Source organism: Bombus vancouverensis, chromosome 4, assembly GCF_051014615.1.
Source record: "Bombus vancouverensis nearcticus chromosome 4, iyBomVanc1_principal, whole genome shotgun sequence".
In the NCBI taxonomy this organism is placed as follows: domain Eukaryota; kingdom Metazoa; phylum Arthropoda; class Insecta; order Hymenoptera; family Apidae; genus Bombus; species Bombus vancouverensis.
In genome coordinates, this window is record NC_134914.1 from 8,923,527 (window position 1) to 8,940,163 (window position 16,637).

Sequence of the window (16,637 nt, forward strand, 5' to 3'; positions counted from 1 at the left end):
CTACCTTTATTATATCCTATTTGTCCTTATTTAATGTTGCGATAACATGCAATTACAGGGCACTAACATACATTTATTACCATTCACATGAACGAAGCAGGAAATCTTACAAAACATCGTAAATTAGTATTAGCGATTTGTCCGCGTAAGCTAAAATTAACACTTCTTTACAATGACAATTTAAACATACCGCTAAATTACTCTTCAAATTTCCTGCCTTGGAGCGTAGCTGCGCGCGCACCACCAACATGGCGTCCGTAGCGGGAATCCTGTACATATAGTGGTGACGTTTATTCGCGATATTATTCAAATTACAAATTACTTCCGAAATAGTGACTGATACGGCCGACTAGTCTTCAAAAAGATAACACAAACGACTTGCTCTGTATGACGATATACTCCAATTTCAAACCAATCGTTTCTACCTGCCGTTCGTATGTGATTTGGGGTGGGAGGTGACGTGATGGAAGGGAAAGCATTAGCAAGTTGTTGAGTTGAGTGTCGCTGGAAGTTAGCGCCTGCCCGTGAGCCTGTACGGAGGTTAGTTTAGTTGGTGCGGTAAAATTTCATATTCGGGCTTTCTTCCTTCTTGCTCGGTCAATGAAACACGAAAATCGCAGATTAAATCGAATGGAAGTGGCGTGTGGTGCGAGACGCGTGTCGATGGCGTAATTAAAAAAAAATTTGCTTTTGTTTCGAACGGTGAATACAACGGCGTGCTAGTGTCGTTGACGTTTCATGTGTCAGTGTCCTCTCTCTCTCTCTCTCTCTCTTTCTCTCCCTGTTTTCCTCTCTTACGTCTGCCCTTTCCCGTCTCCGATCCTTTTCTATCTCGTCCCTTTCTATATACGTTATAACCATCGCACCAACAAGCCGCGTTCGTTGTTGCAATGCCAGATGACAGGTGCGAGGCGCTACCATTGGTGTTTATTAACGAGTCCTTCGAGTGTCCTGCGAATTTAGGATACGCCGCAGAATGACGAGCGTAAGGTTGTTCTACCGGAAGGGCGGAGAAGAGGACCGAAGACGACGACCACGACGACGATCTCGAATTCCCTCGCGCTAGCGGTGGGCTATGAGCGCTGACAATGGGGACGACTCCTTGGTAATTATCATACCTTTCTCTTTTTTATTGCTCCCTCTTGTTCCGTCTCTCTGTCGCGTCTGGTTCCGTGTCCGTGTATCGTGGCCAGCGAAATACACAGGTTGACAGAGAGCAACGCGCGGCTTCGCCGTGCGGAAATAATCGTGGATTTGAAAGCTCTTTCTGTCTCTTTCTATCTTTCCTTCTTTCATCTCTGTTTAACGTAAACGCGGTCACCGAGGAAATATTCCTGCTGGCGGGAATATTCGTAGGAAACATATGTATGTATGTATTTCAGTTTAGCGTATTGGGAATGGTGTATTATAAAACAGTCGGTCGCGAGTTAAAAATATTATGAAACGACTGACACAAGGAACGTTGCCTTATCGTAATTTTTTTACGTAATCAACGAAACAGGAAGTATACGATACAATATTTAAACAGGAGAATCGTAAAATTGCAGGGTTATTGTCGTCAATGTCGTCAGCGTGAGTTAATTTCGATTTACCTTGTAACGAGCTTCGACCTTTTGACAATTACTAACTACGCTGACTAATCAACTCGTATGGGATTCTAGCCGGGAACTGACGTATTCATGTCGTTCAAATTCGGTAGTTACGAAGAATAAAATTTAACAAGTTTTACGAACGTTTGTCGTCATTTTGCCTGATTTTATATACAGAGTGCTATCACTACCGATAATTTTCGTACATAATGAAATAGTATGTTTAGATCTGGAAAAGAAGAAAGGTCATAGATCGTATCTCTGTTCCATCGTGTACAGTGTTAATTGCTAATAACTCAGATGTTGTCACGTGTTTTTCATCCACGTGATCCGAGTGGACAGATGAGTCTGTACCGAGTAAAAGTAATTTCTTGCGGCTGGTGATATTTCTTGCTCGATAGCCGGAGTTGTGAAACTCGCTTTACGTTTCGTAAGTTCGCCACCGGTTAGCCACAAGACAAAATGGAACGAGAGTAGAATACGATTTTCGACTAAGACGTGGTTTTAACCTTAATGCGTTCTTTCGGCCATTTTAGATCATATCGTATTCTTCCAAAATTACAAAAATAGTTCAAGCTCTTAACCATTATCCAAGAGGTTGGATCAGTGTTGTTATGAGCGTTGAATATTTTATTTCATAACGATTGAAGAGGCCTGTGCTCCTATGTGATAATTTTTACGTTAGAGATATCGAAGAAGATTGAAACATAAAATTTCGAGGGTCGCAGCAAAGTCAAATAAGTTTACTACATTCACTTAAGGATTACTCAAAGATCACATGTTCTTGTTTGTCTTCTTTATGATGATTTTATTCAAATTTTATTCTAATTTTATTCGCGATATAAGATGTTCCTTGTTCAAGTATGTTTCGTTGACCTTTCCTCTTTTGCCTCGTGGACAAAATCGTAATGCAGCGGACAGCTTGTAGTTCGATGGAACACGTTCAATAACTCGAGAGTCAATGAAACTTGCGCACGCCTCGCGCACGCGAAGGTATGCTTACTATCGAGGGATGCCGTTCTGTTTATGTTAGAAATTAATCGGTCGACCATATCATTCTCGTGTGTTACATACCCTCGTTGCTTCACGGCTTGTAATTGGAACGTTGGAATATTATTCTTATTCCCGTTGTTTACAACTGGAACTGTATTTGACCGATATTGGATGACAAATATTTCACGTAATAGATGTTTATCGATTCACCGCATAACCAACGTTCAAACAATAAGAATTTACGTTTATATAACTAGGTCCCATTGGCAAGAGCAAAAGAAATTATTAACATTTCTATGTACCATATTGTAGGTTATATGTAGAAAAAGATATAAATTCATTTAGCTTTTCTTATTCTCAGACTCGAGTATTTTCTCAAGTATCTTAATAAAAAATTCCGCTATACCGAGCGAAATTAATGAATAATTCAAAATTTGATTGCTCTTATGTTCTTTGAAAATTTTATAGTTTCAAAGTGCAGAAGTCCTTAATTTCCTTGTTTTTGTAGACTCTAGTACCTTCTACTAGTCGATAGTGGAAACGTTGTCCGGATAGTTTCCTTCTCGATCGCGTTGACCGTCTATGAGCACTCGTAGCTGCCGATTCCTTGGCCATCTCGTACGCTCTGCCTGGCGCTATGAGAAAGGCAGGGCGGCATAACGCTTATGAGAATGCAAAGTAATACGTGTCAAGTCTAACGAGGCGCGTCGCGGAATGCAGGAGGCGAGAAAGAAGTGCGGGCATCGCGAACGCGTACGTAAAGAACGGCTAGAACTCTTCAATACAGGATGTTTCAAAAAGTATTGTAAATTTAATTGCATGAAAACTGATTCCTCGTTTAGTTAAGTTCCTGCTATTCTTTAATAAATTATCAACCTATAAAAATACATTGATCATGATTTAGGGTTAAACGACAAAATCTTAGTGAAAACCTTATTCATCGTACGATAACTAGATTGATTATACGGAGAAATATTTCTGCTCGTTAAATAATTCATAAATGAGAAGGTTAATATATATAGTAACGTGGTAAAAATTCAATCGGCAATGGACGTGTTTTAACTATAGATACGCCAATTATAATATACATATTATTCAACCATCACAACGTTTGATTCTTCTTTCAAGCGTTCAGCATAGAAAAAAACATGGAAGAGAAAGTTACGCTCGTTTTTTATACGCAATATGTAGCATAGTACAGTTTGCCCGCGTTCTCGCCAAACGAAGATACTTTCGATTCACTTTTTGGAACACCCTGTATCTGTATACTTTGATTTCCGTGTTGGGTCAAGCTTTCATCGAAAAGGAAAGGGAGCACGTTCGTGGCTCGAGCAAACTGTGACGATTCAGTGGTGATATGTAAATCCGAATATTTGCCTGACGTATCGCACGTCCCGTGATTCAAGATGCAGTTACACAAAGAGGTCTATTTCGTAGTTTGAAGTTGCTCCATTGTTGGTTCGAAGACCTGAGAGATAGGCTCCGGGACACTCCTTCGGGAAATACGTCTTCGGTCAGATGCTCCTCGATAGAACAAACAAGGAATTTGTGCAAGAAACTCGAACGATAAACTAGTCGATCCGGCGCGTTCGATAGATGCTGGACGTGCCAATACCACGGGTACTGTTACTTCTAGTTATTCGACTCAAGGTGAAGAGAAAATCTACCTTCGTAGAAAAAAGTCGACCAGATGAGTTCTTCCAATGTCTTGCGATCTTTTCTACATTTTTTCTTACACTGAATCGTATCGCCGTATAGACACAGATTAATCTCTTGTTTTACGATTTTCCTTCCGGGCATATACACGTTGGAGCCTTAATTATTTTGATATTTTAAAAGCACAGTAAAATTTCATTTATTTGGACTATCGAGGGACAAACATTTCGATAAAATCAGAGTTCAACGCTTCTCTTTGCTAGTTGTAATTTTTCATTCATATATTTTCGTGAGTCATTGTACGTACAAATTCGCTTTTATACAATACGATATAAAAATATTTCTTGAAAAAATGATTCTAGTGGCAATTACGAGATATGGCTTGAGACTTTTGCACGCTTTTCTTATAGTACGATGGAAAAGACGCGAGATGCTCCAATTCTCCGGTACGCGCTTCGCACGAATCAATCTTCTCACGAGCGTGGTTCGATCGTGAGAAAGGCGGATATTCATTCAGAATTCAGTACGAAACGAGAGGAATCCTTTCTTTCTTTCTCTTTCTCTCTCTCTTTTTCTTCGCATCTGTCGCTTTCCTCCCCTCCTTCTTTGTCTACGTTTCCCGCGGTGGTCTCTGTTCCTCGTCGACGTCGACCGAACGGAAACGTGAAAGTAACCTGGACCACTGGATACGTTGCACGCGGCCACGCATTTCTCCAACCTGAAATCGATACGACTGGACTATGCGAGAGTCCATCTCACGAGTAAAACACCCATGTGAGAAAAGGACAGGGAATCGACCTACTGAATCGATACGGATCCTTGAACGCGTGAATCCTGTGGCGACTGGATCGCGAATGAGACGAATTTTAACATGTTAATCATCTATAAGTTATAATTTATTGCTAGACTTTCGGTAACAGGTATTCATGCAAGATTTTCTTTATTTTTATGAGCTTATAGAAGGATAAATAGAATTTTAAGTAGGTAAGAACATATAGTATATATTTGTTACGTCCCGTAATCTAGAATCGTAAACCAGAATCCATTTCTTGATCGAGGCGGTCAAACATAATTAGCCGGGCCGCAATAATTCTAAGGAACTGTTACAAAACTAAGCGTTTATATTTTACCGTTAGGTTCCTTAATTGTTATAAAATATATTCAAGTCGAGATGTTCCTTATGGTTATCGATCTATCAGGTAAAAAGTGGGAAAATCGAGGTTTCCCCAGTTCAACAGTCATTTCGACCCTCAAGCGGCCGGTGGTGGGGCGACCAACCCCCTGCAATAATTTTCCTCTGCGACAGTATCGTCACCGAACCTCTGGTTTGTCATCCTTAGATCAGTCGACATCTCTTGACTGATTTTTCATCTTTGCCTCAGTCAATATCTCTAGAATGGTTTTCCACCCTTAGATCAGTCATCTTTTTAACTTATATCTATACACACCGAGCGTAACTGCCTATGTCTAGAAAGTTGTTGGAATAAAATGTATATTGTAACCTGTTACTTGAGTGTTATAATCAATTCAACCGTCTTTATTATTCTAAACGAAATAGGGGATCGATCATTTCGTGGCGTCGATTATCTGATCGTAACGGAAATTTACGACTCCCGTTGACGCGCTTCCTCGAGATCGCGTCTCTCCGCGAACGATAGAACAATATTATTGAAATATTTGGATATTGAGGTATTAGGACTGATACGTCAGACTGGAATTGGCCTCAAATGTAATTGGAAGGATATTTATTCTGTTATAAAATTAGAGAGTCGCTTGACAAAAATGGAATAAACTTCAGTATCTGAGGAAGATTCACCGTGGAAATTAATAAGCATCGTGTGTATAGGAATACAAGCCTTGCCAATTGTTTTGTAATCGCGTGTCTCACGGAGAATTTAACTCGTGCCTTGTTTAAGATATTAGATCTACTTAAAGCCTTTAACGTGATTTTCTGTGTCGATGAAGGACAACGTCTCCCTTAACGAGACGAAGGTTATAATATTCAAGGCATGTGCGTGATCCTAAACGAAAATCACAGAAACAAAACAGAATACATAAATATTATAAATGTTATCTAAAAATGTACTTGTCGATTTTTTGTAGTGTTCAAATGGCGTTCGAATCATACAACGATTCTCGGTGATAAAATTACATTATGCGTTTTCTTCTCGCAGATTTAGACGATTAGATCGAACGGAATTACAAAGTCACGAACGAATGTCGATCGCATTCCTTTCTGCTACTTTTATCGCTGTTTTAAGATGATACGTAATGCAAGAAATATAAAACTGAAGGAAAAGTGATTCGTCATGATGTTAAAAAGAGAAATATAAAAATATCGACGTCTTGGTTTACATTTAAGAGGTTTGAAACCGCAAGGAGGCCAGACCTGCGGACGTCAATCATGGAAGTGTATCGTGGTTCGAGCAGTTTCTTATTGGCGTTGTGAAACTGCTATCGGCTACGAAAGTCGAACGTTTGTACAAATGGCCGGATTACGATTAGAGAAATTAAAACATCCGCTTTTACTTTTGCGGAACTCTATACACCGTCTCGGTGGACGAATATTGGTTGTTACTTAATAAAGTATATAACTTGCTGTTGCAATTTGAAGGGAAAATTGCTGTGTAACGATTCGAGATATGAATGACTTTCTTTTTTCTATCCAGTTGCAATATTGCCTATGGTATCAATATCTTTTGTTACATATTTAACCAACAGTCTTAGCTTCAAAGATACTTTCTATTCGATAGTTCCATATTTTTTGTGAATTGTATTCTTCTTTTAAAATAATCAAATAGTCCGTGACTTCTGTCTCTCGTATTTGCATGAAAAATCTTTGTATAAAAGAACTTTCATTACTTTTATATTCAACGTTCTTCTTTCTTTTTTATTCTAAATTTTCTTTTATAGTAAAGTAAACGACTATTGAATTAAAAACAGACACGTTTGTCTCCAGTGAGTTACTACAATGCGTGAAGATCGAAGTTTACCGTCAGGGACTTGACCGACTTGAACCGTCCAACTCTTTCGACAGATTCGACCTTGATCGGAATATCATTTCCGCGAACATCGATATCATTACGACTACAAGTCGTAACACTCTGTCGCACGATCGGAACAAAAATACATCACTTTGTATCGATGCTTATCGATATCAAAAATATCGTTTGAACACCTGGCAGGTTAAGGAGACCACCATCGAAGCGATTGGTTTTCGTGCAAACGTAAAAACGTGATTCGTGGGTCGCGCGTGGGACACGCACGCGTCTCCTTCGTGACTCACAACACCTACATACGTGAGTCTGAAATCGCTCAAGGTTTCGGCGTGGTGCAATTCGGCCAAGCAATTTCGCGCGTTCCACGATCGACAGAGACGATAATTGTAAAATAAAAGGAGATTGTATATTTGAATGGTACTGGCCAGACGAATCAAATCGATCACAGGCGAAAAATGTGACAAGTCACATCAGTTATCTTTTAAAAAAGGGTGTAATTTCAAAATTCATTATATCGTCAATCGATCCTCAACGCTATTTTTTCGTTTGATCTTTTAGGATTAAATATCGTGTTTTGTCAACCTCTGGAACATTTACAAGATATTAATAACATTATTTATTGTATATGTGGACCAGTATTGATTAAGTCAAGCTATGCCACTAACTTAAGGGGATGCCCTGAATTAGAATGTTCTAAAACAGCGTCTTTTTGTGATTTTTTTTAGAAGGGAAAGAAAGAAATGAAGTTATCGAATTTTGAGGTATGGTTTTATATATATTTAACGAATACAAAAAAATTTTTTTTAAAGTAAAGAAAGAATTATAACAGATTTCTAGACCTATTTCATGGGCTGCAGTTTTCAATCGGCGTGAGAGATCCACCTCGTAATTCTTGACCGCAACAAAAAACCAAAAATGTTTCTTCTCGATGAACTAAAAAAGTTCGTCAAAAAGTTTATTTAAATAATTGTTATAGCACCTTGAAGTTTATTTTTTCTTTTTATAAAACACATCTTTTCTTTAAACCTGCCAAAATTTTTAATGTCACACTATTTCCTGCCTTTTTTTTAGTTCATCGAGAAGAAAAATATATAATAATTTAATCCTTTTTTGGTTTTTTGTTTCGGTCAAAAATTACGAGATGGATCTTTCACGCCGATTGAAAACTGTAGCCCATGAAATAGGTCTAGAAATCTGTTATAATTCTTTCTTTACTTTAAAAAAAATTTTTTTGTATTCGTTAAATATATATAAAACCATACCTCAAAATTCAATAACTTCATTTCTTTCTTTCCCTTCTAAGAAAAATCACAAAAAGACGCTGTTTTGGAGCATTCCAATTCAGGGCACTCCCTTAAGTCACTAACAACTAAACTAATATTATTCGTTTCTTATGAGACACGACAAGGAAAGAAAAAATAAGTGAAAAATCAATTAAACGAGAGGGAAATGAATTTATAGCGTGGTAACAGCGACTTTGTTGCACATATGATGATTAAATCACTAGGGCACTGCTGCTAATTGGATTCTCGATAGCTGTGTGCACAAAGAAACGGGTTTTGTTTGCTCTAATGGCTGGGAACCCAGACAGTTGACTACCACTGCTGGCAAACACGTGTTTTATATGGTTCGTTCTCGTGTGAAAGTGGAGAAAAGCTTTCGCGACCAAAGAACGTCCGATAACGATCGTATCGTCCTTAGCTCCTGGCTATTTTACTCAAAGACCTTGATTTTCCTTGAAATTTTGATTTATTCCGATCAAGTTTAAAAAATTATTTAGCATAAATTATTTTGATGAATTGCATTTGCCTGAGAGTGTTCCGCGAATTTCCTATTGAGCGAAGCTCACTCCGTCTACGATTAGAAATTTATTCACTGTAACTACATACGTGCTTCTTGTTTACGTATTTTGTAACTAGTACGTTCGATTTTTTCGCATCGAAAATTCCGTTTTATCGGCATTCACGGTTTAGTTAGCGTAATTACTTCACATAATTATGAATTCTGGCGCAATTTCCTCACTGAAATTCTCGTTTGTTAGTCTCTTACAATGCTTTATTATTTAAGAATTATACACACACATATATGTATGATTTTTAAATTTTATTTCATTCTCTTATATAACTCTTTATCATTTGCAATTTCTTATTTCTCCTATCTTTTTCTCTTTTTTTTTCGTAAATCTGCAAAATTCTGCTCATACGTTAGGGTTGGCACCTAATATTCCTCTCGAGCAAACGTCTGTGATTCCGTACCATACTGATTATAACTGTTTCGTTCAATCGTAAATCTCATCAGCGATATTTCCTCTTCCCATCAGCAATATTTCCTCAACCAGTAATCCTATCATCTTCCATCTATCAAGCATCTAACGATTACGACCTTAGTCGCTATTTTTCAAAATAATCGTAGCCGGCGATCCCATCGTTCGGTTTATCGGCTTGTACCAGCATCGATACATCGTTTTATGTTTAAACGTGTTCCGTTAGTTGATTTCTTCCGTATCAAGGCACACGTCGAACTCGCAGGACGTCCAGGAGATTCATCAGGCAGAGTTCTACCGAAGAAGAAACCGGCGTCCACGGATGATTTCACGAGAGAGTAACGGGGTTAATGAACATCGTCTCGCCTAGGGCGAACGTTTTATCGACTCTGTTTGGCTTTCTAAGAGTTATTTCGCTTGTACACGCGAACAGATGCTCGACAGCCTAGTCGCTACGAAAGTAAACGACCTTAAGACTGACACAGCACAGGCTGGATCGTAATTACTACCGGTAGTCTGCCGGTCCAAAAGCGAGAGGCTATGAATAACGAGGTTCCAATAGGCGCGAATCTCTTCACCGTTAAATTTTTCATTATACATTTTCATGGTTTTTCGGGAATAGAGGAAGCGTTTGCAAGCACTTTCTGCGAAGAATTTGTACTTTTTAGTGCACTGGTTTGTTGGAAGTGATGGCGATTGGACGATCAATTTGTCTACTTTGGAACGTCGCGTTATTGGAAAGATTTAGTTTTTAGGATAAGAGCTGGATCTCGGTAAATTTTTAAGCGTATTTCTGACGATTTATACTTGTCCGTACGTAATGATTTATTTAAAGGATGTCTGGCGAATTGCTAGGAATAAAATGTGATAATCAAATTAAATTTAGGATACTGCGTTATTAGATTCATTTCTTGTGATCTAATATTTAGGTACATTTAGTTAGATTTGTATTTCTTTCGATGACATGCATATTTTTAGATACAGAGACAGGTCAACGAGCTTTTTGCCTTCGTTGGAAAATTATTCTCTGTAACATTTACTCATGCGCCATGTCGTGCATACTTTTCGCTATGACTGGATCCGCTTTTTGTTCGTTTAATCAACGAACAATCAGGGCAAACGGTGTCCAAACACAGGAAAATGGAACGAGGATATCTCCAGATTGGTCCCTAGCGTAACACAAGGGGGTTCGTTTCCCGCCAATTCCAGGGGTGAGAGAAACTCGGTATCGATTTTACGTCCTGAACCATACTCTTGTGCAGACTGACACGAGTGGTCCGTTGGAGTACGCGTTCAAGCTAACAAGATTTACTGTTCGGTGAATTACAGGCAGGGTAAGAACAGAGCGAGATGAGGTGAAACAAAACGAATCGAAACGTGCCAGCGAGCGAAATGCACCAAGTCACGTATATGATCTCGCACGCTGCGGGTATAAACGTACCGCGAAATCCGCGAAAACGTAAATTTCACGTCTTGATGTCAACTTCCCAGAAGTTGAAATATAGACAGGCATCCGTTGGGAATGACTTCGTGGAAAGAGGAAAATTTAAATTAAATTAATTCTAAACAGGACGTGATGCACATTTCTTTTTCTAAACGATTTGATAATCTTTTAGTCGTTTCAACGAATATTTCATTATTAATTCTCTAAATTATTCGAACTATATGCTGTAATATTTCATAAACGATAATATTACATACACGATAAAATAATTCCAGCGAATTAGGACCACGTGTAATAACAAATTCATGAGTAACAAATATATAGATAATTATATGTACGCGGCGTTGTTTATACTATCTTATACTTTTTACGACAATTAAAACTAAAGATATCATATCACGGAGCATAATTTGCTACTTAGTTCTTTCGAATTACTAACTTGTATGTGCGCTGCTGTTGATAAACTTCAATTCTATATAAAATTCCGATACATCTTACAATTCTATTAAAAGAATAAGAATATTAAAAACGTCGAGTGTTTGTAATTCAATGACCAAATGCTGTGAATGACTTACACGCGTCTTTTTTTTCTTATTAAATGCCTTCAAATTTCCTTTCAAACTAGATGTTAAACTTCAGCTGTTATATTTAGACTATTGTTCACATTTTTCCGCGCCATAAATCATTTTGAATTACGGCCTACGGCCTCGTATAATCAGTTTGCAACACGATGACGTAGTAGATGGGTTACGTCACACTCGCTACGTCACGGTTACATTTATCACGTGAAGGTTGGCGATTCCAGTAGCGCGTAGATGATAACGAGTGAAATATAGTTGGTCACCAGTGACTGCAATTGTTTATCGATCCACGTGCCCGTTCCAGATCGTACCACCTCACCACCCCCGCAGAGCTCGACATTGTCTAGGGTGGCTTTCAGACGGCTTTGTGCCTCGCAAAGATCTCTTTCAATTTAAAGAAGCGGTCGATTCTTTAAGAATTTTGCACTTTAGTGTGCAACGTGAAAAAGTAGCTTGCTAAGTAGCGAGAACAATATTCGCAAAGAAATATTTAAAAGAAAAAATCAACACGACAGAAATATTACTAATTCTGCGAATGTTTATGTAACTATTTTTGGCAAATGTAAAGCTGCAACAAAATGTACATCAAAAATTATGTAATCAGTTAAAATTGCGAAAAACAAAGTGTAATACTTGCTATGATATTTAATTGGAGAAACGTACTTCTGCTTAGGTTTTGCTCTTTTGGTTATATTCATAATAATCTGAATTCGAAATATTCATAGTTAAGTATTATTAAGAATAATTATTCATAGTTTAAGTATTATTAAGAATAATTATTCGTAGATTAAGTATTACATAACAGAAAATATATAAAAGAAGGCGAACAAAAAATACGTGATATACTTAAATAATCAGCAATCTGATTCGTTTCACTGTATTTCCATCCATTTTTAAAAAGATCGTGAGTAAATGGTTTCCTGGCGACACGGTTGAAGCGAAAGGTATTCTTTCAATTGGACAAAAGTGGCGTCGTAAACGAAAGTGGCACTATCTACTTGCATGATCGTTCTTGTAATAATATAATCCGTTAAAAAATCAGCACAACCGAAGATAGTTTCACGGTCTCGTAGCATAAAGCCCGGAATGTTGTACTCAGCCACCCTAGCGCAGCTCTCTGTCACCCTCGAGCACGGTGTAGGGTGAATTTGATGACTCAGGTCGCTTTATATGGGGAATGAAATTACGCTTCGTCTCTCTACACTCTACCACCATTGTGGCAGAGAGGAGACGGGCAAACATCTTGATGCTGAAGTAGCTGCTTTGCTTCAGGGAGTTTTTGCAAAGTGGAATCGTCTCCGCTGCCATTTCAACAATATTTCAAAAGTTACAAGTTCATTTTACATTTTAAAAGTTATGATTTTATCGTATGTTGTGACGCGCTTTAAATCGTTTCGACAGATTCGTTCGGTGGATTGGAAGAAATTTAGGATAATTCGATGAAGTTTAATGGATGACTTGAATCATAGAAGATTAGGCAGCTTCGATTATATTATATATATTGTTACGTCGCGTAATTGGAACCGTGCGACGTCCTTCGGTATTGGGTCGTTAAGGGTCCGCGGATCGTTATGTACACCCTCGACAAACCTAAGGCCCCGCCATAAACTGAATCTTATTAGCTTGCAGAAACCATTCATCCTGCAAGTATTTTCGGTTTATAGCCGGTACTTAAAAGGTCCTTAGGTTTTTTATTGTTCGCTCTAAGAATTCATAACGAAAAGTGTGAACAACGAATCAGCTTCCTTCGTTCAATACTTACTCACATACCGAGCTTTCCTCCGTAAGTATATAAGAGCGGGCAGTTCGAATCCTAAAACAGTACGAATACAGTTCAGTTCCAGCCCAGTACAGTAACAGTACGAGGACGAGTACGAGTTAGAATAGAGTACGAGATCAACTAAGTCATAGTTCAGTTCAGCTCGAGTACGCTCAACGCTCAAGACTTCTTCGAAGACTACATAACTACCCGTATTCAATCTCGGTCAGACTACATATCTACCCGGATTCTCTAATATCAGAGCAATCCATTTCTTCGTCACCTGTATCTTAAGCGGCGGAATTACTACCTTGTGTTATTGTACAAAGTTGTTGGAAATATATATTTTATAACACTGTTAATCGCAGCGTTATACCACAACAACCACCCCTATTATCTTAACGGAAATCAGGGGATCGATTGACTCGCGGTGTCGATTCTTAGAATCGTAACGGGAATTTACGACTCCCGTTGACGCGCTTCCTCGCGATCGCGTCTCCCCACGATCAGTCGAAAATACATATGAGGTGGTATAGTGATAGGTGCGTAAGGAACTACTCTTGGTGTTTTACGAACAACAGTTTATTAGAACTAATCAACAATCAGAGCTAACAATTAATAATCAACAATTACACTTAACAGACAACAGGTAACAACTAACAAATAACGATAGACACCGAGATGTCGTTCGACGCGTTGCTATCAAATAGGACCGAGGAGTTACACTTTTAATGGCGCAAGACAGACTGACTCTGCTTTTGTTTTGGATCGCGCCGATTCTTCCCTTCGTAGCCCATCGATATCCCCACTAGCGTGCATTCATTAGATGTGCCGCCTGTGCTGGCACGTGTATGCTCTTCCGAGAATTCGGCGGAAAGAGTGTGAAGATATCGATGATACATTGGGCACGTCGGTGTTGCGCTTTGGCGGCGTCGCGCTTTGTATCCGGAGCCGTTGAAAAGTTCCGTGGCCCGTGCCGCCACACATATATGTATCTTTCCATGAAATTCGATTAGAAAACACACACTTTATTCTCAAGGGATCTTATTCCAAATTTTCAATAATATACCATAATGTATATGTCGGAGAAGAGTCAGGAACAGGGTTGTGGGCGTTTGATAGACCTCCCTTGGAGTTGGCTATCGTTGTGTGATAACGAAGACGCCTGATGCTACGAGTAGGGACACTACTGACTCGACAATCAATAGCGGTGACGGGGCACTTGCGATGTGAGCGACGGTGGCCTTAGGTCCGGTAACGAATCCGCGGTCAACGGGAGGAGAGATAGACTGACACTGACTCGAACGTGTACTACTCGCGGATCAAGCGGTGTTGGTCCCTTCGTCGATGAGATCTCCCGAAGGAAAGAATGTTCGTCCCAACGTCACCACCGAGACAGCCTCTGGTAGTGTATCTAGGTACGCCAGCTCCTCCGATCGGCGTCGCTGTCGATTGATCGATTTGGGACAAAAGCTGCCTGTCCGTTTGCAAAAATCTTAATTGTCGAAAACCCAGGTTTTATAGCGGGTCTCCAGGCTGGCTGGGCTTGTGCTGTGTACGTGCCTCCACATCTGATATTCATTGTCGGAAGGGACCGTTGGAATGTTTTACTGTCAAGTACCTCTATGGGTGTTTCTTTTAATGAGGTTCATACTGTAACTCCGCGCCTTTGTTGGACGGAACGCCCGTCCCGTTGACCGCGGCTACGTTCGGCGACTGGTGGTCGCCTTAAGCCCAAGTTTATTATCACAAGTCGGAAACAAGTACAATTGGGCAGGATGACGGCAAATTGTTTAATTACGACTGTAAACTTTAATTGCAATTTTACGAATTTTCCCGAAGTTCCAGAGGGACGGCTCCGGCGTCCTTTCGTCTCCGACATATATAAAATTAAGCCTGAGCAAAATTTATCGACTCGTCTTATCATACGACACTTCCTAATTCCGATTTGCCAAAGGAAATTTTCACTTCATACACGCGTTTAGCCGATACCTAGATAACGCAGTGATTACGCGTAATCGTGGGAGACAATGTCGAGTTTCCAGGATTCATGTAGAAAGCGTGACCGAAACAAAATTCAGCGATTCGAAGGGGAGCGCGCGTACGTGCTCGCGTGGAGACGCGGAGACACGCATAAATTCCTCTATGCTCACGGTAACAGTCTGTTTGATTATGGTATTATTGGCACGCGATGCGCATCACGGAAAAATGTATCAAAGCAATACTCGTGCGTCTGATTACTCTACGCTCCAAATAATTGGCCTAATGTCTGCTACTATTTTCACTTTATACGTGTACATTCGTTGGAGAAGTACTATGTTCAACGTGCGAGGTACAGCAATGTTTCTTTTCCTATAGAAGTTTAGTCGCCGTTTCTGTCGATGTAATTTGCGACGCATCAGACGTGAAATTCGTGTCGATTCTCAAGGCCTGGGAAAGGAATTATGCTAGTTGGTCATTGTGGGATAAATTTAATGCTTCAAATGCTGTAATATTCTTGGCGTGTTATTTCATACCTATTCTTTATCGAATCTCAACTCGTAATCTTTCTTTTCCTTCGTAATATAACATACGGTTTGAAAGTTTAAAAACAATATTTAATAAAATTGACGCACGATCTTGTTACGTGGCACGAATCAAAGTACGTCATTCAATCATATTGCAGCTGTGACATGTTCGAATATATTTTTTTCATAACTGTAACGTAAGCTTGTTTATTAATCGTTTTACTCGATGCGTTCATAGTATTTTCCAAATGCTCGTGTTCCTATTATTTCTCCAGATAACTGTATTGTAAAATGATATATGGGAATGCTGGTTCGTCACGAGTTCGTATGGATGATAAAATCTAGCGGAACCGAATCGAAGAATTTATCGATCGAGAGTTGCCGAGTCCTCCGATGGTAATGTCATGCATCGACTTTATCCATAGCATGTGACAGATAGCAGTACTGTATCATAGACGATTAGTGATCGTATATAGTTAAACGAAAACTGGAATTTACAAGAGCTGCAAGTCGACATCCTAAGACAAATAAAAGTCATTTCAATCTTTTTTATTTAAGTAACACAACTATTTTTATTTTTGTTATCTAGATATCGATTTGAAATTATATTTTCATTTCGTTCTCCAAATCTCTTTTGAAGATTTTGAAACTCAAAGATTCATCAGAAATGATCATTTCTCATATCGCATTACAATATTGTCAATCGCACACCAAAACACGAATTAACTTCAAAATAAGTTCCATAAACTTCCTTGCTGCATCCTGTACCCCGTGCGTCTTACGATCTTATTGAAATTAATTGCACTTGTCAAAATATACAAACTTTTAATTTAGAAATTTCTACAA

General features: G+C 39.0%; 1 protein-coding gene across 2 annotated transcripts in view; it reads left to right on the forward strand.

The window, feature by feature from the left end:
* Nucleotides 1-503: 503 nt before the first annotated feature.
* Rgl (Ral guanine nucleotide dissociation stimulator-like) overlaps nt 504-16,637 on the forward strand; it is a 44,085-nt gene continuing 27,951 nt past the window's right edge. For both annotated transcript variants that reach the window (XM_033334407.2, XM_033334409.2), the window contains exon 1: nt 504-1,105. In XM_033334407.2, coding sequence (XP_033190298.1) covers nt 1,089-1,105 — 17 coding nt within the window. In that variant the 5' untranslated portion in view covers nt 504-1,088. The remainder of the gene's footprint in view (nt 1,106-16,637) is intronic.